The sequence below is a fragment of the Dasypus novemcinctus genome, chromosome 1 (genome assembly GCF_030445035.2).
Source record: "Dasypus novemcinctus isolate mDasNov1 chromosome 1, mDasNov1.1.hap2, whole genome shotgun sequence".
Classification (NCBI taxonomy): domain Eukaryota; kingdom Metazoa; phylum Chordata; class Mammalia; order Cingulata; family Dasypodidae; genus Dasypus; species Dasypus novemcinctus.
Window position 1 is genome coordinate 207,619,754 of NC_080673.1, and position 25,189 is coordinate 207,644,942.

Here is a 25,189-nt window from a genome sequence, read left to right on the forward strand (position 1 = left end):
ATCCAGCCCCCCAGCTTGCTCCGCCCCAGGCCCGAGGCCCCGACCTTCTGCACAGCTGCCTCCTGTAGGGGTCCTGACCTCGCTCTTCAGCGCCCCCACCCCACCCCACCCCGGTCCCCCAAATCCCGTGTCCGTGCGACTCCCCAGTGGCCAGCCCGGTGCTCCTGCCCCTGGTCCAGAAATGCCCGGCAGGGCCAGGGCCAGGCTGGGGCAGGACGGGCGGCCTGAGCCGCTCTTGGGAGTAGCGGCTGGAAGGGAAGGGGCGCCTCCTTCGGGCAGGGGGAGAGCCCTGAAGGTGGCTGCTTGGGGATGCTGGCGTCCCAGGCCCGGGAAGGGGAAGGCGGAAAGGCTGCCGGTGAAGCGGGGTGGCCCGCGGCCTCGGGGAGAAGCGGGCTGCGGGGCCTCGGTGTCTGGGGATCCCCCTACAGGCATCTAACCCGCGTCCAGACCCCCGGCCCAGGGGGACCCCGGCGGCACATGACAGCGGGCCCTATGCGCGCCACGCAAACCCCCAACTGCTGCTGCCGAAGTCGCTCCCCTTCTTGCAGCTTCTGCTTCCCCGAGGCCCCTCCCCACCCGCGACCCCCCGAGGCAGGGTCTCAGAAGCCTCAAGGGTGGGACTGGTCCTCAAAGAGTGGAGGCCCCCGGGGGGGGGGGTGTTGGGAGCGCTGCAGCCAGACTCCCACCCCACATTTCAGAGGCGGGCAGGGAGGGGCCCGGGGCCCCGCTGAGCTGGGGGCCTTGGGGTGCAGGAGCGGGCCCCAAAGGTAGCTCTCCAGCAGGACTTAGGAGCCCACCCCCAAGGCAGCAGCCCGGGGAGGGGGAGAGCAGCCCCTCCCCCAGGCATGTCCCCAGCCCCAAGGGGAGTGGGGAAAGCCAGCAGGCCACTGAGGGGCCATCTGAGACCATGTCCCAGGAAAGGGGAGGTGCGTGGGCCACTGGGCCCCCCAAGGTGGGCAGAGCTGGAAGGAAATGTAGGGTTCTCCCAGAAAGTAAAACAAAAACACCCGGAAGGAAGGAAAACGGATGACCTGCACAGAAGGCCCAACGTGCGACCAACGGGAGGGCCAGGGCCCCCCAATCTCCCCATCGACCACTCAGCACCCAGCCTACACCCTGCCCAGTGCCCTGCGTGCACAAAGGTCCCCCAACGCACGTCCCGGGGAACGTACGTCCTAAGGGTGGGGGGTGCCCAGTGGCTCCCAGAGAGGGCAGGAGGGCAAGAAGGCTGGGAGAGCGGCCCCGGCAGGGGAGGGGCTTTGGGAGGCACCCACTCCTTCCCTCACCACCTATCCTTGTGGTCAGCACAGACCCCATGAGGTCCCACCCTGGTCGGCCCCAGAAAGAACAAAGCACAAGCCCCCTGGGCTTGATGGTCCAGTGGGGGTGTCTGGAAAAATCACAGGCACGGAGGCAGCCACCAGCTCCCCTGGGGACCAGGGACGGAGGCGCTAAGAGAAGGCGGACAGGGCGCTGCAGTGAGGCAGTGCCCACGGGGCACCTGGCGAAGCGGGCACAGCAGGTGCAAAGGCTGGCTACACCTTGACTCCAGTGTGCCAGCAGAAGATATTTCCAGACGGGCTCAGAGAGTTTGTTTCCCACACACTCTTTTATTGGGAGGCTACTTGAAAACCAGCAACAGCAAAACGAAGGAAAAGATCCAAAGGTAAGACTATGGGATACAGGAGCCAGGAGCTCCAAGCAGGAAGGGAAAGGCAGGTTGGGGGGGGGGTCTGGGGGGGCCTTGGGGGGGACATAGGGGGCTCCAAGAAACAGGGGATGCCTTGACAGCTGGAGAAGGGGAGGGTAGGCGAGAAACTGACAATGTTGGGGAGAAAAGAAAGGCGAACTTAAAGTCCTGGAAAAACAAAAAGCATACCAGAAGGATGACACAATCGGTCCAGGCTCGGCTGTGCCTCGAGCCCCGCTGACAGTCGTGATGGAGGCAGCTCGACTGAACCCACCTCCAGACAAGCCGGAAAGCTCAGCGACAGCCACAGGACGGGGTGGGGACTGGCGTTGTCCATGCTTGTCCTCGCGGGAGTTGCCCACTCCGTCTTCACTACTCTCCTACGCTCCCAGGAACCCCACCAATTCCCCACCCCCACCCCCGCCCTGCATGTCAAAGTCACCAGCGGCCAGAGGCGCCAAGTCCAGTGGCCCGAGTCTTGCTGACCTCCATGTGTGATGCACCAGTGCCCCTTCTCCCCAAGCCCCCACCCTGCTGTGGGGACGCACCCTCAGTGTCCTCCTTTGGGGGCCTCCCCGGCACTGCAGGGACCCCACACCGTGGGGATCTGAGCTGGCGCTGCTGGCCCCACCTTCTCTCCAGCCCCCCATGTCCCGTCCAGGAACCCCCAGCCATCGCTGCCCAAACCCAGGCGTCCAGCGCCCAGCTCCTCGTCTCCCCTCCCCCACCGCAACGGCCGCTGCGTCCACATTCAAGCCCATCTGGAAGCTCGCGCCGCGGCTGGGGGCGCCGCCGGGCCGGCCTCCATCCTCTTCTGCTCTGATGGGCACAGTCGCCTCCTCAGGTCCCGATTCCGTCCCGGGCCAGCGCCAGCAGCACCAGCAGCCTCCTGCTCCAACGCCACGGCCCCTGGGGCCCCCTTGCCCCGGACCCTGCAGGCTCCCCACGAGCTGCAGCCCCCCCACTCGCAGTCTCCTGGCTCCCCACCTGGGCCCCCCCCGGCCTGTGTCCCCACTTCATCCCAAAGTGCACCTCCTGAGCGGTAAGACGAGCACTCTCCACCGCCCCCCATCTCCTGTGGGAACAGAACCCCCGACTGGCAGCAGGACTCAGAGGAGTTACCCGGTAAAGCACGGGACATCAGGGAGACCTGAGCAGCAGGTGCACAGGTCGTCTTCGGTGTAGATGCCGCGTCCCAGGAGGGGCGCCCATGCCCCACCCCGCCCCGCCCCTCTCTGCACACTGGTCCTGGCCACGCCTGCTTGTGCCAGGCCTGGGGGCCGGCTGGGCCTGGGTCCCGGGACCTTCCCCCCCCCCCCCCGGGTTCTCTGGCTGCTCTGGGGCTCTGCAGTGTCGGCTAACTGTCCCCCCACCGTGGCAAGAGCGGTTCTTCCTGGCCCTTCCACACGCAAAAGCACTGAGGACAGGACAGGTCCACGGAAGGGAGGCGGGGCGAAGAGGGCAGGGCAGCTGCTTCCGGGGTGTCTGTGACCTGCCGCCCACCACCCGTCTGTCTGGTGGTTACAAAGGTAATCCACAGAGCAATAAAAACGACATCACTGACCAGGCGGCGGGAACCGCGAGCTGAAACCTCATCGTCCTCTCAGGAGGCTATGGCCCGAGAGGACAGGGACCCAGACGCGGGCCCGGGGCCGGGCAATGGCCACCGGCGGCCACTGCTGACCCAGCGCCCCGCCGAGCGCCGGCATCTGCGTCTCGCCGTGAGCCTGTCTTCCTCTGGTGACAGGTCGCCGTTGTACTTGAAAGCACTTGCACGGAAGGGAGCGGGGCAGGCGCCGCGCTGCGGCCGGGAGGCCCCGCGACCTGGGCCTCTGCACGGCCGGGGGGGCTCGAGCGCCGTGGTCAGGACCCGGGGGGCCAGGGGGGCACGTGCCCACGGCTGACCATGTACCCGCAGCTGACCCAGCGGCCCCACCACATGGGCAGCCTCCAGCCTGGCCCCCCTCCGCGAGGGGAGCACCCCGACCGCAGCCACCCCTGGGCACAGAGAGGGGGGCCCCGGGCCAGCTTCCTCGCGCCCCCGGCTCTGTCAGAGCTTGAGAGCAGGTGGCGTGGGAGCCCACGGGGGCGGCCCCCGTGGGTAAGGGCCCGGGTGCTGACGCACAGGCGCATCCGCCTCCACCCTGCTGGGGCCAGGGCAGGTGCCCAGGGGGAGGTGGCCACAGGGGACCCTGGGGAAACCGAGGCCTGGAAAGGCCCCAGCCAGGGCTGCCGGAGCGGCCGGAGCAGGGAGACAGGACACGGCGGCGGGCTGGGTGGCGTTTATTGGGGTGGCGGGGCCGGGGCCTCAGCGTCCCGCGGGCCAGCAGGCGCACAGGGCGCGACGCTCCGCCTGCAGCAGGAGGCTCTCCGTCTGCGAAGCAAGTGAGGGCGTGAGGGCCCCCCAGCCCCCCACGCGCCCCCTCTTCTCCAGCCCCCCTCAGCCCCATGCTTCCCCGGCCTCCTGCAGGGCTACCCCTGCCCTCTGTGCCCCCCCACCATCCCCCAGGCCCTCTGGGGGGCCCCCCCACCGCACCCAGCCCTTGCTCCCCACGTCGGGGTGACCCCTCCCTGCCTTCTATGCCCCCCCGGGGCAGGTTCAGGGCTCCCGCCCCTTGGTCCCTGGGGGGGCCTCTGGTCACTCTGGAATGGCCAGGGCAGGGCAGCAGGCTGGTGGCAGTGGGCCGCAGGCTGTTCCCTCCTGTCCCCTTTTCTGGAGAAAGCACCTCCCAGCCTGCCCTGCTGGCCCTGAGCGCCGGTCCCTCCCCAGGCCCTCCCACCCAGGGCTCCCTAATGGGACACCTGCTCCTGGTCCTCAGGGTCTCTCCTGCCTGGGGGGCCCCATCACCCCACCGGGGGGTCCTGACTGGGGTCATCAGGGCGGGGCTGCCCAAAGCCACAGCCCTCCAGAGACCAGGACGGAGAGCAGCGCCCAGAGAGGCTGGGTTGGGGGGCCCCCGGGTGAGCCCTGAGCCCAGAAGGTGCACCCGGGGGACCAGGAGCCAGGTGAGAGCAGGAGGGTGCCTGGGGAGCAGGGGGGAGGCCTGGGGGCAAGGGGTGCCCTGGGGGCAGGGAGGAGGCCTTGGGGTAGGGCATGGGGGGGAGGCCTGGGGGCAGGGGTGTCCCGGGGGCAGGAGACACCCCCGGGGCGGGGTCTGTCCTGGGGGGGGAGGCCTGGGGGCAGGGGTGTCCCGGGGGCAGGGGACACCCCCGGGGCGGGATCTGTCCTGGGGGTGCCCCGGGGACAGGGGGAGGCCTGAGGGGGTGTCTGCCCTGGGGGGTGTGCCCCAGGGACAGGGGGAGGCCTGGGGCGGGGGCTGCCCTGGGGGCAGGGCGGGGGTGTTCCGGGGTCAGGGGGCACCCTGGGGGCGGGGCTGCCCGCCCACTCACCCGCGCGTCCAGGCTGGAGGCCGTCTTGCGCAGGTCCTGCAGCGCGCGCTGCATGAACTCGAACGCGTGGCAGTCCACGCACGGGCGGCCTGCGGGGGCGCGGGTCAGGGCAGGATGGAGAGGGGGGTCTGGGCTCCCACCCGCTCGGGCCGGGCCCACCCGAGCTCTTTGTCCACCCCGCCCCACCCGCGTCCACCCCCCCCCCCCAGCCCGCCGGCAGGGGTCGGACCGCGGGGACCGCTCGGGGGAACAAAGGCGCGGGCAGCCCCCCGCCCCCCGCACGTGCCCTCGGGCGCCGCGAGCCTCGGCCCGAAGCCCCCGCAAGGCCGGCCCCGGGTCCCGCTCGCCCGGCACCTACTCTGCGCGGGGACGGGGCTGCCGGCGGCGGGGTCGGCGCGGGCCTGGGCCAGCAGCGCGAGGCCGAGCAGCAGCAGCAGCGGCGACAGCGGCGACCTGCGCGGCGGCGGGCGGGCCATGGCCGAGCCGAGGAGCGGGGCCTGCAGCGGCGGGACGCTCAGCCCCGCGCCCCCCGCGCCCCCCGCGCCCCCCGCGCCCGCGGGCCCCCCACCCCGCCCCCCGGGGCCCCCACCCCGCCCCCGGGGCCCCGCGCCCCGCCCCATCCCGCGGCCCCGAGACCCCCTTCCACCCCCCGGGCCCCGTCCCGCCCCCCGGGTCCCCACCCCCCACCCCGCGCCCCAGGGCTTCTCGGACCCCACCCCGCCCCCCGGGCCGTGACCCCCGCCCGCTCCCCGGCCTCGGGCCCCCACCACGCCCCCCGGCCCCGCGAAGCCCCGGCGCCCGCCCCCACCGCGCTCGGGGACCCCGCGACGAGCAGCGCCGGCGACTCGGAAGACGATCAGCGTCCGGCGCGCATCGCGCATGCGCCCCGCGCGACCCCGCCCGGGTCCCCCAGTCAACGTCGTCGTCATGGAAACCCCAAGACTGCGCGAGCGACCGGTTTAAAGGGACAGAGCCCGCCCCGGGCCTCCGGCGTGCCCAGCCCCGGCCAGACGCACGGCGTGGCAGTCAGGGAGACTGCCTGGAGGAGGAGGCGCGTCTCGCCAGCCCGCGCAAAGGTGAGGCGGTGGAAATCCGCGGGCGGCGGCCGGCGCTCGGGGGTCCGGGTCTGGGGGGTCCTTGGGGCCGATCTTAAAGGCGAGGCCCGATGTCCCCAGGGAGCGTCCGTCGAGGCGGCGCCGTGGACGCGAGGGCGCGGCCCGCGCTGCGAGGCCGGGGAGCCGAGTCTGGGGTGGGACTGCGCCGTGGACAGGGCGCGCGGGTGGCGCCCGCCGCCTGGACCCTCAGGAGGCCGCGTGCGGGGCTCACAGGCCTGTCGGGCCCCTCCTGGCTGCCCCGCCCCCGGTCCCGCACGCCGCCTCCCGGCTGGGTGGCCGCGGGACCCACTGGCCCTCTGCGCGTCTCCCGCGCGCCCAGAGTGCTGGGCAGACAGAGCCCGCGGGCGCCCGACCCCCGCAGCCCCCGCCACGGGGTCGGCAGCCGCGGCCCCCGGGCCCTCCGCCCGACAGGCCTCGCCTCAGGCACCCTGCCCCGCCCGCACCCCTGGGTGCCCTCAGCCGGGACCTCGGGCCAGCAAGACACGCGGCGCGCCCCGGGACACCCTCCTTCCGCGGCCAGAGGCGCGGTCAGGGCGGAGGCGACGCGCCAAAATGCAGCGGTCGGGGGCCTGCGCGGCGGGGGCGCGGCGGGGCGGGTGTGGCCGTCGGGAGGCCGTGCGACACGGGCGACGTGGAAAGGGCCCCTGCCCAGCAGCGAGGCTGGCGGGACCCCGGGCGGCGCCGCTGCGCACCCCTCACCCTGCCGAGCCCGCCGCTACGCCCCAGAGTCGGGACCATGCGCCCCCCGCGCTCCCCGCGGCTCCCCACTCCCGCTCGCCGGCCTGCGGGGCCGCGGCTCCTCCTCCTCCAGCGTGGGAGCCACGGCCCCGCGCCCTCCCCTCTTCACGCACCCGGGGGCCTCTCGGGGCCCCTTTTCACACCGCTCGCCGCGCCCACCACTGCCCGCCGGCGCCCTCGGCCCGTCCCCACCGCGAGCGTGCGCCCCTCGAAGGGCGCCTGAGGGCGGGGCACCCCAACCTCCGCCTGGGGCCCCTCGTCGGCTCCTGGGCCCCTCCCGCCCCTAGGCGCCTAGCACGGGTGTCCCCAGGACAGGTGTACCCCAGGACGGCGTTCCCAGCACGGGCGCCCGAAGGAGCCGCCCAGGACACGTGTCCCCCGCACGGGCGCCCGAAGGAGCCGCCCAGGACACGTGTCCCCCGCACGGGCGCCCCCTCCTCTTGGGCTGCGCCCGCTGCTTGTCTTCAGCAGGCAAGGGGGCACGGGTTCCTTCCCGTAGACCAGATGCACCTCCTGGAGCCTCCTCGCCCGCCCCCCGCTTCCTCCCCTGAGGCAGCGGGGTCGGCCTCCCCCGCCCCCCCCATGCACCCAGGGGTGGGGTCCTCAGGCTCCCCGACCTGACCTCCGCCCGGCGCGCCTGGCTCCCTCCGGCTGTGCCCCGCGCCCCGCCCCGCGCCGGCGCTCCCGCGTGGGATTTCCAGAATCCTGGCGGGGAGCAGCGCCGCCGAGAACCCGCAGGTGCGTCCGGGGCCGGGGCGTCCGCGCAGCTCCCCGCGCCCCTCCCGCCGCCCAGGACGCGGGCAAATGCGGGCGGAGACCTCGCAGGGTCTCGTGTCCAGGCTGACACCGGCGACACCTTCGCGGGCAGCGGCCCTGAAATGCTCCGCCCACCTCACGGGGCCCAGCACCCCCAGCACCCCAGCCCTGCTCCCGGCCGCCCGCGCGCCAGGCCCGTCCCTTCCCGGAACTCGAGGCAGCGCCTGCCGCAGGGAGCTGCTCTGCGCAGCCCAGCTGCCCCTCCTGTCACAGCCCCCCGGGGCGCCCACTCGCCCTCGGACGCCTGCGCCTGCTCGTGCCACAGGGCCTTTGCACGGGCTGTCCCCGGCCGGGAGCACTGTGCCCGCAGAACCCCACCAGGGGCGCGCCTCGTGTCCGGGGCTCAGGGCGGCCACCCTGACCGCCAGGCCATGCGCCCTCCCCCTGGGCCCTCCTACCCCGCCCTCCTTGTTTTCTCCCATTTTTCTTGACCTTTCTCACCTTTGACCTTACTGCATACGCTCCCTCTAACCAGTGGTCTTGGGGGGGGGGGCAATGTTGCCACCTGGGGACATTTGGCAATTGCAGGGACACGTGGGGAGGTTTAGGACGGGGGGTGGGGGTGGTGCTCGCCAGCCCCCAAGGCCCGGGACAGCCGGGCTGCCACCGCCGTCAGGAGCAGGTGCAGGGAGGCCCAGCCCGCCACCCCCTCGCCAGGACACGCGGCCCCCGGAATCTGCACGTGGAAGGGGGGCTGCTGGGTGAGCGTGGGGGGCACCTGCGCGGGCCTCGGGGACCGCTGGCCAGGCGCAGCCAGGAAGGCCCTGCCCAGGCTGGGGCGCAGGGGCGGCGACAGGGAGGGGGGGCCGGACTTGAGCTAACTGGGTGGGGAGGGCTGGGCGCTCAGGGGGAAGCAGGGCAGGGGGTGCGGGGCAGGGGTGCACAGCAGGGGGGTGTGGGGCAGGGGTGCGGGGTAGGGGGGAGCAGGGCAGGGGGCTGCAGGGCAGGGGGTATGGGGCAGGGGATGTGGAGCAGGGGGGCATGAGGTAGGGGCACGGGGTAGGGGGAGCAGGGCAAGGGGGAACGGGTCAGGTAGGCGCTGGACAGGGGGTGAGGGGCAGAGAGGGGCGGGGTATGGATGTGGAGCCGGGAGAGCGAGGCAGGGGATGCGGGACAGGGGGAGCTAAGCAGCGGGAGCCGGGCAAGGAAGGGCGGGGCAGGGGTGCGGGGCGGGAGGGGTTGAGCCAGGGGGCGCGGGGCAGGGGGAGCTGGGCAAGGAAGGGCGGGGCGGGGGGATGCGGGGCAGGGGGCCGTGGGGTAGTTGGGAGTGAGGCAGGGGGTGCAGGGCAGGGGTGCAGGGCAGGGGCGCGGGCTGAGGTCACAGCATCCTCTTGGGGCTGCCGGGCCTGGGCTCTGGCCGCGCTCCGCGAGCACCGCCCCCCCCACGCACCCCCTGTGACGCCGACGCCACCCACAGGGTCTCGGGGGCCTGACCTCGGGAGCTGCCAGGTGCACCCGCAGCCGCTGCTGCCCAAGCCGCTGGGCAGGAGCAGGGCGCTGGGCCTGGCAAAGCGGCTGGAGAGCGCACCGGGCCCGCGCCGCCCCACAGCAGCCTCCTGGCCCCCCCAGAGGCGCCCCGAGCGCTGGCTTGACCCGGCGGGCGGCCGCAGGGGAGGAAGCCAGGGCTGGCAGGTGACTGCTGAGGGCCGGGTTCATGCTGGAAACTCCTCACTGAAAATGCTCTGACGCCGACGGCAGTGACGAATGCCCACCCCTGCGGCCACACCGAGGCCCCTGCGTGCCCACTCCGAATGGCCCGTAGGGGATGTGACTGCTCCATAAAGCTGCTTTAAAACAATGCTCAGGGCAGCGCTGTCCACTCTAAAGGATGAAAAATGCACTGCAACACGTCCGTACGCCTGCTAGGGTGTAGCAACGAGACCAAGGGACCCACAGCTACACTCCAGGGCGCGGGTGCATCTCACCAAAAACAGTGACGTAAAGCAGGCTCAAAGCACACGGCCCTCAGACGCCGATGGGGACGTCAGAACCGCACTGCGCGTCTACAGTGCCAGGAGGCGGAAGTTCGCTCCGGGGGTGCCCGGGAAGGGCGCACGAGGGGTGCCCCCAGGCTCACGTGCTGGGGAGGCAGCGGGATTGCTCTGCGGGAGCTCAGCCGTGCGCTGATGATTTGTGCCCGTTTGTGGGTTCCCTGTGCCTCCAGCCACTTCATTTAGCACATGCTGTTTAACCCCTGTGGTGTGACTCGAGTGGGGTTTCGGGGGATCGACCTGGGGTACGTTTTCTCCTGGAGACCGGTCCCTGCAGCCCCGGCCCTGCAGCTGACCCAGAGGGGCCTGTAGGACGGCAGGCAACGCGGGGCACCCACTATCCCTGCCGGCTGCAGGACGCCACCAGGCTGCCCAAAGCAGCCCTGACCCGACAGCGACCGGCCAGCAGCCAGGCTGGAGGCCCAGGGTGCCGAGGACCACGGCCACAGCTCCCATGGCCGAGGGCGGCCCGGCGCCTCAGCCCTGCGTGGCCTGGAGTGGCCCGATGAGCCAGGATGGCGCTCCCAGGGGTGTCATTTGCATACCTTGGTTTTTTAAAAGTTTGCATGTAGGCGTGTGTATGCATTTATGTATGTGTGTGTGTGTGTGTGTGTGTGTGTGTGACATTCAGAGCCTCAGAGGTTGTCACCAGAAAGTCCTCACGGAGGGAATTCTGAAGGATGCAGCTCAGGCTTCAGGCTGCGGTGACAGACCTCAGGGGGCGGGTGTGGGTGTGAGGATGCGCGGGGAGCAGGGCAGGGAGCACCTGGCGGGGAAGGGACGGAGCAGCGAGGACAGGACACCCGAGGCTGCCGTGCTCCTGGCGTTAAAGTACGTGACACCATATAGCCAAGAAGGGGGAATGGAGGACCAGCGTCCTAGATCGGGGACCCAAAGGACCGGTATTTTTAGCAGACGGTGAAGATTATTAAACTTATTTTTACACCATTTTACACATTTAATGTATAATTGATAGTATAAACTGCACATATTAAAAATGTACAATTTAGGGCCATGATGTGGACCATTGACCATGAGGTGCAGAGGTGCCCAAAGATGTACTTGCCAAATGCAATGGATGTGTCATGATGATGGGAATGAGTGTTGCTGGGGGGGGAGTGGTGGGGTGGGGGTGGTGGGGTTGAATGGAACCTCATATATATATTTTTTTAATGTAATATTATTACAAAGTCAATAAAAATAAAAAATAAATGTACAATTTAGAGAAGCAGATTTGGCTCAAAGGATAGGGCGTCCGCCTACCATATGGAGGGTCCAGGGTTCAAACCCCGGGCCTCCTTGACCCGTGTGGAGCTGGCCCACGTGCAGTGCTGATGCGCACAAGGAGTGCCATGCCACGCAGGGGTGTCCCCCGCGTAGGGGAGCCCCACGCGCAAGGAGTGCACCCTGTAAGGAGAGCCACCCAGGGCGAAAGAAAGTGCAGCCTGCCCAGGAGTGGTGCCGCACACACGGAGAGCTGACGCAGCAAGATGACGCAACAAAAAGAAAGAGATTCCCAGTGCTGCTGACAAGAATACAAGCTGATACAGAAGAACACACAGCGAATGGACACAGAAAACAGACAACGGAAGGGAAGCGGAGAGAAATAAATAAATAATACTTTAAAAAAAGCATACAATTTAATTTCGACACACATGCACCTGTGAAGCCATCGCCACTGTCGGGATAATGCACACACCATCACCCGCAAGAGTTTCCGCGTGCCCCTTTGGATTCCCCCACTCCTGCCACTCCCGGCACCCTCATCCCCAGACAACTGCTCAGCTGCTTTCTGGTACTGTATCTTGCTTAGCACATTCTACAGTTTTATATACATGCAATCACGCAATCTGTTCTCTCTGTCGCCTGTCTTCTTTCAGTCAGCGTAATTATCTTGAGATTCATCTGTGTTGTCCCGTGTAGCAATAGACAGTCCCTTTTTATGCTGTACAGTTGACTGGGATACAATTCCTGCGCCATCGCTTTTACCCTTTTAAAGTGTTCAGTTCAGCGTTCTGAAGTCTGTTCGCAGAGCTGTGTGACAACCACCCGTCTCCAATTCCAGAACAATTTCATCACTGCAAAAAGAAGCCTGGTACCGCGCGGTGTTGCCTCCCCACTCCCGCCCCCGCCCCCGCCCCGGCAACCCGCACCCTGCTTTCTGTGCCTGCAGGTTCGCCTGCTCGGGACATCCTGCCTAAATGGGACCAGTCTGGCTCATCCCTCGGCAGCAGGTCTCCAGGGGCATCCGCGCTGCCACAGGTACCAGGACTCAGGCCTTTCGATGGCTACTCTTCCACCGCAGCCACACATCAGGTGATAGGCTGGGCTGCTCCCACCTTCTGGCTATTCTGAATAATCCTACCATGAGTTTTCCTGCACAAGTTTTTGTGTGGACATGGGTTTTCAATCTTCTTGGCTTTACACTTAGGAGTGGAATTGCTGTGTTGCCCATTTTTTATGGATTCTTGTTTACACGCTGTAACACTTCCTTCCATGTTCTAGGCACAACTTCTCTGCTCAATATATGGTTTTGCAAATGTATGTGACTTGCCTTTTCCTTTATTTAACAGGGTGTTTTTGTTTTTCCTTGAATAACGAAAGTGTTTAACTTTGGTAAAGTCCAACTTATTGCATTTTTTTACTTCAGGCTTTTTGTGTCTTATTAAAGAAATCTTTGCGTACTGCCAACGCCATTCGGATTTTATCCTGTGCTATCTTCTGCAAGTTTTTAAAGTTTTGTTCTTATATTTAGGTCTCTGATCCACTTTTAATTAATTTTTGTATGAAGTAACTGTTGCAGGTTATTTTTGGACATGGCTACTGAATTGCTTTGGCAGCAATTCTTAAAAAGATGTTCTTTACCCTCTGAATTTCCTTCGTGCCTTCGTCGAAAATCCACTGTCTCTACAAGCTGGGCCCACTCTGTGCTGCTCGGCCTCCACACATCTGCCTTTATGACAAAGCCAGTCCGGTCTTGAATCCAACAGCTTTTTAACACTTGGAATGAAATAGCATGAATCATCTCCCTTCATTCCTCTTTTTCCAAAATGTTTTGGCTATTCTAGAACTTTTTCAATTCCATATACCTTTTAGAATAAGCTAAACAATTCTATGAATTTTGATTTGTACATTTTGATTGGGAGAGCTCTGAATCAGTAAATCAGTTTGGGGTAAGACTGACATTTTAAAAATATCAAGTCTTCCAATCCATGAACATAGTATCTCTCTCCATTTACTCGGGTTTTCAGAACTTCTCTCACCAACGTTTTATGGCTCCTGCATGTTTTGTCAACCTTATCCCTAAGTATTTAATATTTTGGAGCTACCATAAATGGCATTGTTCGTTAGATTTCAAAGTCTGGTTGTTTGTTGCTGGTATATAAGACCACTGACTTTTTAAAAATTTGACCGTGTGTCCTGAAACCTTCCCAAACGGACATATCAGCTATAGTGGCTCTTTTCCCTTTTTGTGCTCTCTCTGATGATCACACCATCACAGACTTCTGCCGACCTCACGCTGAAGTGACACGTGTTACTATGCAATGCCCAGAGGCGCCTGGAGGGGACTTCGTGCCCATTGACATGGAAACAGAGGAAGAGGCTTGAGGACGGAGGTCGTGGGGACAGGGAAAGAAGCTGGCTCCAGGGTGCCCTCTGCCGCCGCCACCGAGCGTGACAGGTGCCCCAAGGGCTGCCAGGACCTCCTGTGGAGGGCTGCCGGCTTCCCTTTCAATGTCGGTGTTCAGGAGAGGGTCCCTTGTTGAAGGTGGAAGTGTCTTGGGCAAAAGATGCATCCTCAGGGGTCAGGTGATGCCAGGCGTTGCATGTTCAGTATCTCAACTCCAGAGAGAGGAGAGAATCGTTGGAGGAGAAGACACTGAACTCAAGTCAAATCCGGCAAGCCACAGCAGCTGAAAACAAGGAGAGAAGCCCCCTCTTGATACAGATGTGGAGTGGACACAACCATTCCAAGGTCCATGGGATGGAGAATAGAGTATGGATTAGAGTGGACTTACTGATACTCTATTCCTGAACTATTGTGATTAGTAATCGAAGAAAATGTGGCCTTGGTGTGGAGAAAGTGGCCATGGTGGCTGCTGGGGGTATGGAGTGGGAGGAAGAGATGAGATGTGGGGGTGTTTTCGGGACTTGGAGTTGTCCTGGGTGGTGCTGCAGGGACAGTTACCGGGCATTGTGTGTCCTGCCGTGGCCCACTGGGTGGACTGGGGAGAGTGTGGGCTGTGGTGTGGACCATTGACCATGAGGTGCAGCGGTGCTCAGAGATGTATTCACCAAGCGCAGTGACTGTCTCATCATGATGGAGGTTGTTGCTATGGGGGGAGGAGGGGGGTGAGGGGGGTGGGGGGTATATGGAGACCTCGTGTTTTTTTAATGTAACATTAAAAAAATAAAGACACAAATAAAATAAAATTCCTTAAAAACAACAACAATGAAAGGAGAGCAGTGTTTGGATAGTCCCGCGTCTGAAGGAGCTCAGCAAGCTGACGGATGAGATGCAGGAAAGAGGCAATAAAATTCATCTGCTGGGGAGTGGACGTGGCTCAAGCGGCTGAGCGCCTGCTTCCCATGAACAAGGTGACAGGCTCAAGCCCTGATACCTCCTTAAAAAACATTCATCTGAAGAGAAGGGGGGAGGGAGAAGGAGGGACTGCCCTCCCCCCGTGGTCTCTGTGACCTGGAAAGTGGGCCCGTGGGCATGGCGAGCAGAGGGGAGGTCTCAAGTGGAGGGTGGGCAGAGGGTGTTTCTGGAAGTGGTGGGGTCCAGGCTGTTTCGGGGGGTGGGAGGAGGAAGGGAAGCCAGGGCCGGGAGGCCCCTCCCTGAGCCAGGTCGCCTTTCTGCCCCCTGCCTATAGGCTTTTTAGAGCCCCTGCTAATGTCCACTTCTCAGAGGGGTGGCCTGAGCACTCTGCTGTCGATAACCTCTGCTCCTCTCTGTCTGTGGCTGTCCTCGACTACCACGGGCCTGATCTGGTGGCTCTGAGCGCAAGGCCCCGGCCGTGGCAGCCAGGTGACAAGGCTGACCTGGTCGGAGGGAGCCAGGGCCGAAGCACACACCTGGGGCTGAAGCCTCAATTGTGTCCCTTCCTCCGTCTTCCCCAAGGCTGGCTCCAGTCTGGGGGTGGTGAGGTGGGAGGTGACACCCCTTCTCCCCAAGGAAGGGCTGTGACTTGCTTTCAAAGGGACGGCGGGGATGACGCTTGGAACCTGGCGCACGTGGAACATGCAGCCCCAAACTGCGCAGGTGCAGCGTCGAGGCTCCCCGCAAGGCCGCCTGCCCGGAGCACGGAGCCGCTGCAGGCGCAGCGAACAGAAGGTCCTTCTTTTCCCAGCAGCTGCCCGGGACACACGGCCCTGGGGCCGGAGCTTGCCCAGTCCCTCCCGCGCACCTCAGAGCCGCCCTGGCCATCGGTCCTCCGCCCAGCTCTTCCGCACCCACCCATCGCCACGTGAGAGGGCTGTCACTGCCTCTGCGACCCGAGCCAGAACCACAACAGGTGCTCAGTGGACTTGGAACGTCCAGGGAGCCAACGACAGCTGGGCCGAGCAGGCTCCCTTTCACACGTTTTCCCCGGTGGAAACTTTCCCGACCTTGGCCTCCTCCCTCCTGTGGCCTCTGCCGGGGCCTGTGCCTCCTGAAGCTGCAGTGGCCCCCGACCCCAGGCCCAGAACGGGGCCAGGCATCCAGGAGGCGGTCAGGGGACCCAGGTCCTCCGCCGAGCCACAGGTGGGGGCTAAACGATGTGAACCTGCCTCTTAGCCACCCCCAGACCCCCGCAAAGGGGGTGGGCCGCGGGTACGGCCAGGCCAGAGCGAGGGGCCGCGGGGGGCATGGTGCAGGGGCGGCCCCGCGTCTCACCGAGTCCTCCCCCGGCGAGCACTGCTCGGCGCTGTCCAGCTGCGCGGACTTCCGTGGACAGCCACCGTGGGCGCGGCCACCTGGTCTTCGCTGAGACCCGGAGGAAGAGCAGACGGGGCGGGACGGCGAGGCGTCCGGCGCCGCGAGCTTCGGCCCACCCGGGTTCTGCATTCCGCGGGGGAAGCCGGGAAGCCGCCACCCGGGAAGGAGGCTGGGTCCCCGGGAGCCGGCCCGCGACGCCCGCCCCCGGGCCCGGGCCAGTCGGCCCAACTCGAGAACGCGACGCCACCTTCTGGCGTCATCTTCCGTGGGCGCCGCCATGATGCGTTACGGAAGCCGGCAGTCCTCCTAGCGGCGGCGCCCCTGTCGCTCGGGCTCTCGGGCGTCGCCACGAAGCTTCCCGGAGGCGCGTCGGCCACCCAGAAGCGTTTCGCTCGGAGCCCCGCCCTGGGGAGGCCTAGCCGCCAGGACGCGGTCGCGGCCCGCGGCCCGGGCGGGCGCCGCCATGTCGCGGGGTCCTCGCGGGGGCGCGTAGGTGTCTTCGTAAGATGCCGGCTCGGCCGCGCGGGGCTCTCCCTCCAAGATGGCGTCCATGCGGGAGAGCGACACGGGCCTGTGGCTGCACAACAAGCTCGGGGCCACTGACGAGCTGTGGGCGCCGCCCAGCATCGCGTCCCTGCTCACGGCCGCGGTCATCGACAACATCCGCCTCTGCTTCCACGGCCTCTCGTCCGCCGTGAAGCTCAAGCTGCTGCTCGGGACGCTGCACCTCCCGCGCCGCACAGTGGACGAGGTGAGCGCGGGCGTGGGGCCGGGGGCGGGCGTGGGGCCGGGGGCCGCGGGGGCCGGCCCTGCGCCTTGCCGGCCACGCCTCCCTCCGGCCGGAGACCCTCGGGCCTTCATCCCCACGACCCTCAGCGCCCCCGGACCCGCCCCCCGGACCCTTACCCGCCTCTGGACCCTCGCCCCTCACCCCACTGGACCCTAGTCCCGCCCCCGGGCCCCCCGCCCCGCCCTCACCCTTCTGGACCCTCGTCCGGGCCCTCGCCCACCCCACCCCCGGGCCCTCCTTCCCCTCTGGACCCTCGCTACCCCCGCCCTCCTTCCCCTCGGAACCCTCCCCCCCTCACCCCCTCTGGACCCTCCCCCCCGCCCCCCAGGCTCTCACCCCCTCTGGACCCTCGCCCCCCCACCCCCTCTGGACCCGCGCCCCGCCCCCGAGGCTCTCACCCCCTCTGGACCCTCGCCCCGCCCCCCAGGCTCTCACCCCCTCTGGGCCCTCCCCCCCGCCCTCCCCCTTCTGGACCCTCGCCCCCCCCCCTCTGGACCCGCGCCCCCCCAGGCCCTCACACCTCTGGACCCTTTCCTAACCCCCCCGCCCTCACCCCTCTGCACCCGCACCCCACTCCCGGCGGCGGGGCGCGCCCTCTTGGAGACAGGAGTCGTGGGAACGCGAGGCGCCGCCGCCCCGGCCTGGAAAAGGGGCGGGGGCGAGGAGGGGCGGGGACGGGAGGGGGCGCCACCCGAGGCGCTGGTGGCGGGGGCGCGGGGAGCGGGCGGGGGGCCTGCGTCCAGAAGAAAACGGGGCTCAGCACCTCGGGGGCCGGGAAAGAGGGGCGACTTAGAGCGGTGGGGAAGCCGGGCGCGCGGGCCGGCCGGGAGGCCGAGGGGGGCGCGGGGTTAGGGTTAGGGAGGCCGAGGTAGGGGGGCGCGGGGTTAGGGTTAGGGAGGCCGAGGTAGGGGGGCGCGGGGCCGGGAGGCCGAGGGGGGCGCGGGGTTAGGGTTGGGGGGGCCGGGGGTGGGGTGTGGGGCCAGCTCCGGATGTCAGCGCAGGTGTGGCCTCCCCCAGGCAGGAGCCCGTGCGGTCCCCTGGGTCCATTCGATTTGCATCTTCCTAGTTAATGGGTCTGTGAGGTTTCTTTTCTGCTTTTTCCTTCATGTTGTGTCACTTTTTGTGCCAAATACAACCAAAATAGTTGTTTTTTTAGAATGTCATAGTAACTTAAACCCAGTTACTATTGCAATCACTACATTATTCTAGCTTACACTGATTTTTTAATCCTAAGTATAACATGTACACAGAAAGCGCATGAAGCATATTTGTTCCATTTAGCAAGTACGAGTCGAGGGCGGGGGTCCTGTTGCGGGCGGGCCATGCCCAGGAGCCCTCCCACCCATCCCCAGGGGCCCATCTCCTTCCCGCCTGCACCCCGCAGGTAATCGTCTCTGTCCTTCTTGGTAGTTTCCTCGGTTGCCTCAGTTGCGCACACATCCTCAGCGGCAGAGTCTGGCTGTGCCTGCTTGTGAATCTAATCAATACCGTGGTGTCCCGTGTGCTTATCGGGCTGTGTCTTCTCTGGGTCGACACCTTGGCTGGGAGATTGGTCCAGGAGCAGGTGGCTGACCTTCCATTACTGCCCCGTGGCCGCTGCATGAGTGGGCAGCTCTGTCCCCCTAAAGGAAGGCCTTGGGGAGGCCCCCCCCCGGGGCTGTGGGCAGTGCCGTCAGGCCACTGCTGTGTCAGGAGCCTGTGAGCACCCGCTTCTCCTGGGTGAGCCACCGCCGAGAGGGGTGTGGGGGTCAGAGGATTAGGCCAAGCTGGTTTTCCGAAGCCTCACCCAAACTTGCGGGTCTGGTGGGCCCCACGGCCCTGGCTCGGGGTTTAATTTGTGCCCTGCCTTCTTGCCAACGCGGTTGAGCAGCTTCTCTTGTGCTTGTTCACTTTTAGTTTTCTTCTTGAATGTGACTCGTCTGGGCACATCTTTTGCCCTTTTTTCCTGGTAGTCTTTTTTCATTGCTTTCTAGGAGTGTTCTCTCTTTTACAGTAAATGCTGGGTGCCAGTCCCTGTTCAGTTACGTATGTTAGGGATACTCTCCTGTTTCAGATGCCCTCCTGTTTCGGCGTCTCCAGCTTTCCTGTTGAAGTTTTGGGTGAAGAGAAGTGCTTCGCTTTAATGTAGAGAGAAACATGGGTCGTTTCTGTCATCGTCTTCTTTAGGAAGCACTTCTCTACCCAGAGGCTTGGGACCCCCCCCCCCCCCGCGTTTCTTTGTCCAGGCTGTGTGGTTTGCCCTTCGCGCTGAGTCCTCAGTCTCCCTGGACCTGACGCCATGGGAAGGCAGGAGCCCTCTTTCACCGCTTTCCATGTGGCTGGCTGGTGATCGCACCCCACTTGTTGAAAGAGCGTCCTTCCCTGTGGCTTCTGTTGGTCCGTTTGTGTGGCTCCTGCTGTGACCACTAAGCCAGCTGGTGCGCTCAGACATGTCACCTCAGGTCATACACACACACACACACACACAGTCTTGGGGACTGAGCTGAATGTATAGTGCATTCTGGGGTGAAATCACCTTCCTCCTACTAAAACTTTCCATTTGTGAATAAGGGCATATCCCTACTTAGATCTTCTTTAATATATGCCATTAAAGTTGTGTGATTTTCTGTATAGGCGTCCCGTCTTAGGTCAGATGTATTTCTAGGTACTTTGTATTTTTTCATGCTCTTGTAAATAGTATCTGTTGAATTTTATTTTATTTGGTGCTGATTTATAGAAGTGCAATTGACTTTTAAATTTTTTTATTAGAGAAGTCATAGGTTTACAAAAGCACGTAGAAAATACGGAGTTCCCATACACCCTTCCCCCGTAGTTTTCCCTACTAGTACTTAGCATTAGTATCTTTGTTACAACTGGTGAAACATTATTATTATTATACTTTTAACTGTGGTCCATAGTTTACTTTAGGATTCACTGTTTGTGTTTTATGGGTCTACAGTGTTTTGTTTTTTTTTAATTTTTATTCTAATGACATGTATAACCCATAATTTCCCCCTTTTAACCGTATTCAAATAGATAATTCAGCGGTGTGAATAACATTCACAGTGTTGTGCTACCATTGCCACCATCCATTCCCAAAACTTTTCTATCTTCCCAAACAAAAATTCTGCACCAATTGAGCATGAACTCCGCATTCCCTGCCCCAGCCCAGCCCCTGGTAACCTGCAGCTGATTTTCAGGTAATGAGTTTGTGAATAGCGTCTGTGCTAAAGTCTTAATAATAACAGTGATTTTTTTGGAGAATCTATTTTTCTGTGTACTTAATATTATTTTGCTTCTCTTTCATATGTTTATACCTTTTAAGTTTTATTTTTTTCTTGCCTTACTGTACTCACCAGGAACCTCCAGTTTGTTGTCAAATAGAAAGAAAATAGATACTTTCTTGTTTCTGTCACATGGGAAGAACTTTGAATGTTTTGCCAATAATTATTATGTTTCCTGTTGCCTTTGATAGATATCCTTTATCTGGTTAAGGAAGTTTTCTTCTAGGTTTTTGTTTGTTTTTATTCTTTTAATCACAAATGAATTTTTAATAGCATTATTGAGATATAGTTCACATACCACACAATTCACCTATTTAAATTGCCAATTCAGTGGGTTTTAGTATATTTGCAGAATTGTAACCCTCACCCAGCATTTTCTTCACTCCCCCAAAAATCCTGTCCCCATTAGCAGCCCTGCTGGCTCTAGGCAGCCACTGATCTCCTTTCTGTCTATAGGTTTGCCTGTTCTGGGCATTTCATATAAATGGAGTCATGTATGTGGCTTTTTGTGTCTGCTTCTTTCACTGAGCGTAACGTTGTCAAGGTTCGTCCTGGCTGGAGCATGTATCAGTGTTTCACTCCTTTGTACAGCTGAATACTATTCCATGTGTGGACAGACCACATTTTGTTACCATTCATGAATAAATGGAATTGGTCGGCATTTGGTTGTTTGCGCTTTGGGCTGTTGACGAGCAGCGCTGCTCTGCGCGTTTAGGCGCGCGTGTTCGGAATGTGGACCTGTGCCTGCACCTCCCTCGGGAATGTGCCTAGGACCGGGCCCCATGGTAACACCGTATTTTATACTTTTTTTTTTTTTTAAAGATTTATTTATTTATTTCTCCCCGCCCAGTTGTCTGCTCTCTGTGTCCATTTGCTGCGTCTTGTTTCTTTGTCCACTTCTGTCGTCAGCGGCATGGGAATCTGTGTTTCTTTTTGTTGCATCATCTTGCTGTGTCAGCTCTCCGTGTGCGGCGCCATTCCTGGGCAGGCTGCACTTTCTTTCATACGGGGCGGCTCTCCTTATGGGGCGCACTCCTTGCGCGTGGGGCTCCCCTACACGGGGACACCCCTGCATGGCAGGGCACTCCTTGTGTGCATCAGCACTGCGCATGGGCCAGCTCCACACGGGTCAAGGAGGCCCAGGGTTTGAACCGCAGACCTCCCATGTGGTAGACGAATGCCCTAACCACTGGGCCAAGTCTGCTTCCCAATATTGTTTCTTTTAATTTGCAATTATAAATTAGAACTTTTTTTCTGATTTTCTCCTCAGATTGCTTATGAGTAGTGTATGGAAATACTATTGATTTTTGCATATTCATCTTGTGTCCTACTTTGGTGAACTCATCTCTTAGTTCTAGCAGCTCTGTTGTTGAGTTTTCAGGATTTTCTAGATATAGGATCATATCATCAGTGAGTAATGAAACTTCATCCTTTCCTATTTGGGTGTCTTTTATTTCTTTATCTAGTCTGATTGCTCTAGCTAGAACTTCTAGCACAATATTGGATAACAGTAGTGACAGCGGACAACATCCTTGTCTCGTTCCTGATCTCAGCAGGAAAGCTTTCAGTCTTTTACTCGCGTGCAATGCTAGCTGTACGTTTTTCATATATGCACTTCGCCATATTGAGAAAGCTTCCTTCTATTACTATCGTTTGGAGTGTTTTTATCAAGAAAGGTGCTGTATTTTGAATGCCTTTTCTGCATGAATCGAGAAGATCGTGTGATTTTTCTTAGTCAGTTTATTAATGTGGTTTATTATACTAATGGATTTTCTTGTTTTGAACCACCCTCGCATATCTGGGATAAAACCCTCTTGATTGTGGCATGTAATTCCTTTTTCTTTTTTCCGCAGGAGGTAATGGGGCTTGAACCCAGGGCCTTACGTGTGAAGCAGGCACTCAACCACTGAGCTCCTCCCACTCCACTGTATAATTCTTTTAATGTGGTTTTGGATTTGTTTTGCAAGTATTTTCTTGAGGGTTTTTGCATCTATATTCATTAGAGATTTTGGTCTGTAATTTTCTTTTTTTATCCACTTTTGGCATTAGGGTGATGTTATCTTCATAGAATATTTGGTAGCGTTCTTTCCTCTTCAGTTTTCTGGAAGAGCTTGAACAGAAATGGTACTAGATTGTCTTTGAATGATTGCTAGAATTCTCTCGTAAAGCCGTCTGGTCCTTTGGGAGGTTTGCGATGACTGTTTCAGTCTTTTCACTTGTCATTGATTTGTTGAGGTCTTCTATTTCTTGGGTCAGTATTGGTGGTTCATGTATTTCTAGGAATTTGTCCATCTCCTCTACATTGTCTAATTTTTTGGCATATAGTTGTTCATAATATCTTCTCGTGAGCTCTCTCATTTGTGCTGGGTCAGTGGTAATGTTCCCCTTCTCATTTCTGATTTGCATCTTCTCTCTTTTTTTCCTTGTCAGCCTAGCTAAGGGTTTGTCAATTTTGTCGATCTTCTCAAAGAACCAACTTTTGGTTTTGTTGATTCTATTGTTTTTTGTTCTCAGTTTCATTTATTTCTGCTCTGATCTTTATTATTTCTTTCCTTTGGCCTGGTTTGGGATTAGTTTGTTGTTCTTTTTCTAGTTCCTCCAGGTGTGCAGTTAACTCTTTCATTTTAGCTCGTTCTTTTTTAATATAGGCACTGAGGGCTATAAATCCCCCTCAGCACTGCCTTTGCTGTGTCCCTTTGGTTTTGACATGTTGTGTTCTCATTTTTGTTCATCTCAAGACACACTGAATTCTCTTGCAAGGTGTTCTTTGACCCCCTGATTATTTAAGATAGTGTGTTGTTTAACCTCCCATGGATTTATGAATTTTCCCTTTTTCTGTTTTTTTTTATTGATCTCTAGCTTCATTCAGTTATGGTTAGAGAAAGTGTTTTGTATAATTTCAGTCTTTTTACATGTATTGAGACCTGCCTTGTGTCCCACCATATGGTCTGTCCTGGAGAAGGATCCATGAGCTCTTGAAAAGAACATGTATCCCGTTGTTTTAGGGTTTGATGCTCTATAGATGCCTGTTAGGTCTAGTTCATTTCTCATATTATTCAAGCTCTCTGTGTGCTTATCTTCTGTCCAGATGTTCTATCCAGTGGGAGGGTGGTGTATTGAAGTCTTCAACTATTCATGTCTGTTAATGTCTGTTTCTCCCTTCAGCTTTGCCAGTGTGTGCTGCGTATATCTTGGGGCACCCAGGTTAGGTGCATAAATATTATAGTTATTTCTTCTTGGTGAATTTCCCCTTAAAATCTATTTTGTCTGATGTTACTGCTGCTCTTTTGGGGTTACTATTGCATGCAATATCTTTTTCCAGCCTTTCACTTTTAACCTTACATCTGAGACTCTTGTAGACAGCATATAAATGGCTCATTTTAAAAATCCATTCTATCAGTCTGTGTCTTTTGATAGGGGAGTTCAAGCCATTAACACTCAGTGTTATTACTTTAGAGGCATTACTTCATTTTTTCCTTTGGTTTTCTGTTGTCATATCTTACTATTGTCTGACTTTTTACTCTTTTAACTTTCCCTTCCTAATAGTTTCATTTTTACACTCTTCTCCAAGTCTCTTGCCCTTGTTTTTTCCTTTCAGGCTGTAGCACTTCCTTTAGTATCTCTTACAATTCTGGCCTTTTGGTAGCATACTTTCAGTTTTTGTTTCAGAGACTTTGAACTCACCTTCCTTTCTGAAGGACAGTTTTGCCAGATACAGAATTTGTGGCTGGCAGTTTTTCTCTTTCAGTCCTTAAATACATCATACCCTATCTTCTCACCTCCCTGGTTTCTTTTTTTTTTTTAAAGATTTATTTATTTAATTTCCCCCCCTCCCCTGGTTGTCTGTTCTCTGTGTCTATTTGCTGCATCTTGTTTCTTTGTCCGCTTCTGTTGTCGTCAGCGGCGCGGGAAGTGTGGGCGGCGCCATTCCTGGGCAGGCTGCTCTTTCTTTTCACGCTGGGCGGCTTTCCTCACGGGTGCACTCCTTGCGCGTGGGGCTCCCCCATGCGGGGGACACCCCTGCGTGGCACGGCACTCCTTGCGCGCATCACCACTGCGCGTGGGCCAGCTCCACACGGGTCAGGTGGCCCTGGGTTTGAACTGTGGACCTCCCGTGTGGTAGGCAGATGCTTATCTGTTGAGCCAAATCCGCTTCCCTTAACTGAGTAATTTTAAAGACTTAGAATAAATTGAACCAAATTATCAAAGAAAAGTTGTGGGGGAAAAAAGCACTAGACAAGGAGAGAAATTGACTATCAGAGTAAAATCAGATACTTCCCCATCAGCCAGAATTATAAGCCATGCTAAGAAACAGAAACAGATGGCCCAGCCAAAGAAACAAACCAAAAATCCTGAAGAGGTACAGGATTTAGGAATACTTATCAATGATAATCACACAAATCTCTTAAATCAATTCAAAGAACTGAAAGAAGGTGTGATTGAAGAGATAAAGGATATTAAGAAGGCACTGGGGAAGCAGATGTGGTTCAAGCATTTGAGCACCTAGTTCCCACATGGAAGGTCCTGGGTTCAGTTCCCAGTGCCTCCTGAAACACCACCACCAAAACAAGCAAAAAAACCACAAAAACAAAGGAAGAAACCGACTCGGGGAGCCAATGCGGCTCAGTGGTTAAGCACTGGCTTCCTACACATGAGGTCCTGGATTCTATTTCTGGTTCCCAGTACCTAAAATACAACAAAAACCACCAGGTGAGCAAAGAACCATTTGAAAGCCTGCAAAGAAAAGTAACAGAGCTTATGGGAATGAAGGATACAATGGATGCGATTAAAAGTACATTAGAGGGAAGTGGATGTACTAAAGTAGTTGGGCTCCTGCCTACCACATGGGAGGTCCCATGTTTGGTTTCTGGTGCCTCTTAAAGAAGATGAGCTGACTCGATGGACTGAGTTAACAAGATGACACAATGAGGAAACATCACGGGAGTAAACAGGGAGTGGAGGTGGCTCAAGTAATTGGGCACCTCCCTCCCACGTGGGAGTCCTGGGTTCGGTTCTCAATGTCTCCTAAAAAAAGAAGACGAACAGACACTGAGAGCAGACATCAAGCGCAAACAATGAGGTGGGGAGAAATAAATAAAAATAAATCTTAAAAACAAAAAAAAAAGAGGCATGTAACAGCAGATTTGAATTGCTTGAAGGCAGAATTAGTGATTTGAAGAATAGAACATCCGAACTGGAAAAGACAGGCGAACAGAAAGAGAAAAGAATGGCAGAAACAGAACAGGGTCTCAGAGAATGGAACAACAAGACAAAATGAACAAAAACACATTACTGGTGTCATAGAAGGAAAAGAGAGTGGAAAAGGGATAGAAAGAATATCTGAGGAAATAATGACCGAAAACTTCCCAACCCTTTGTCAATACCCAAGAAGGACAACACACCCCAAACAGAATAAATCCTGACAGACCTACTATTCAGAACGACAAGTATCAGAGATGGAGGACTCTGAATG

General features: G+C 59.5%; 2 protein-coding genes and 1 long non-coding RNA gene across 3 annotated transcripts in view; 1 reads left to right on the plus strand and 2 right to left on the minus strand.

Annotated features, from left to right (window-relative positions):
* Positions 1-3,957: 3,957 nt before the first annotated feature.
* Positions 3,958-5,985, minus strand: NICOL1 (NELL2 interacting cell ontogeny regulator 1). Its single transcript, XM_058301563.2, has 4 exons — positions 5,889-5,985; positions 5,439-5,577; positions 5,081-5,169; positions 3,958-4,064 (listed from the first exon to the last, which is right to left on the minus strand). The coding sequence occupies exons 2-4, from the start codon at positions 5,554-5,556 to the stop codon at positions 3,999-4,001; spliced, it is 273 nt and encodes a 90-aa protein (XP_058157546.1). The 5' UTR covers positions 5,557-5,577; positions 5,889-5,985; the 3' UTR covers positions 3,958-3,998.
* A 5,376-nt stretch (positions 5,986-11,361) lies between these two features.
* LOC139439695 (uncharacterized) lies at positions 11,362-15,915 on the minus strand. The gene is made up of 2 exons (XR_011649710.1): positions 15,622-15,915; positions 11,362-13,654 (listed from the first exon to the last, which is right to left on the minus strand). It is a non-coding gene; the product is annotated as an uncharacterized lncRNA (long non-coding RNA).
* Positions 15,916-15,962: 47 nt separating this feature from the next.
* Positions 15,963-25,189, plus strand: part of NELFA (negative elongation factor complex member A) — a 28,318-nt gene continuing 19,091 nt past the window's right edge. The window contains exon 1 of the mRNA XM_058301553.2: positions 15,963-16,414. Coding sequence (XP_058157536.1) covers positions 16,205-16,414 — 210 coding nt within the window. The 5' untranslated portion in view covers positions 15,963-16,204. The remainder of the gene's footprint in view (positions 16,415-25,189) is intronic.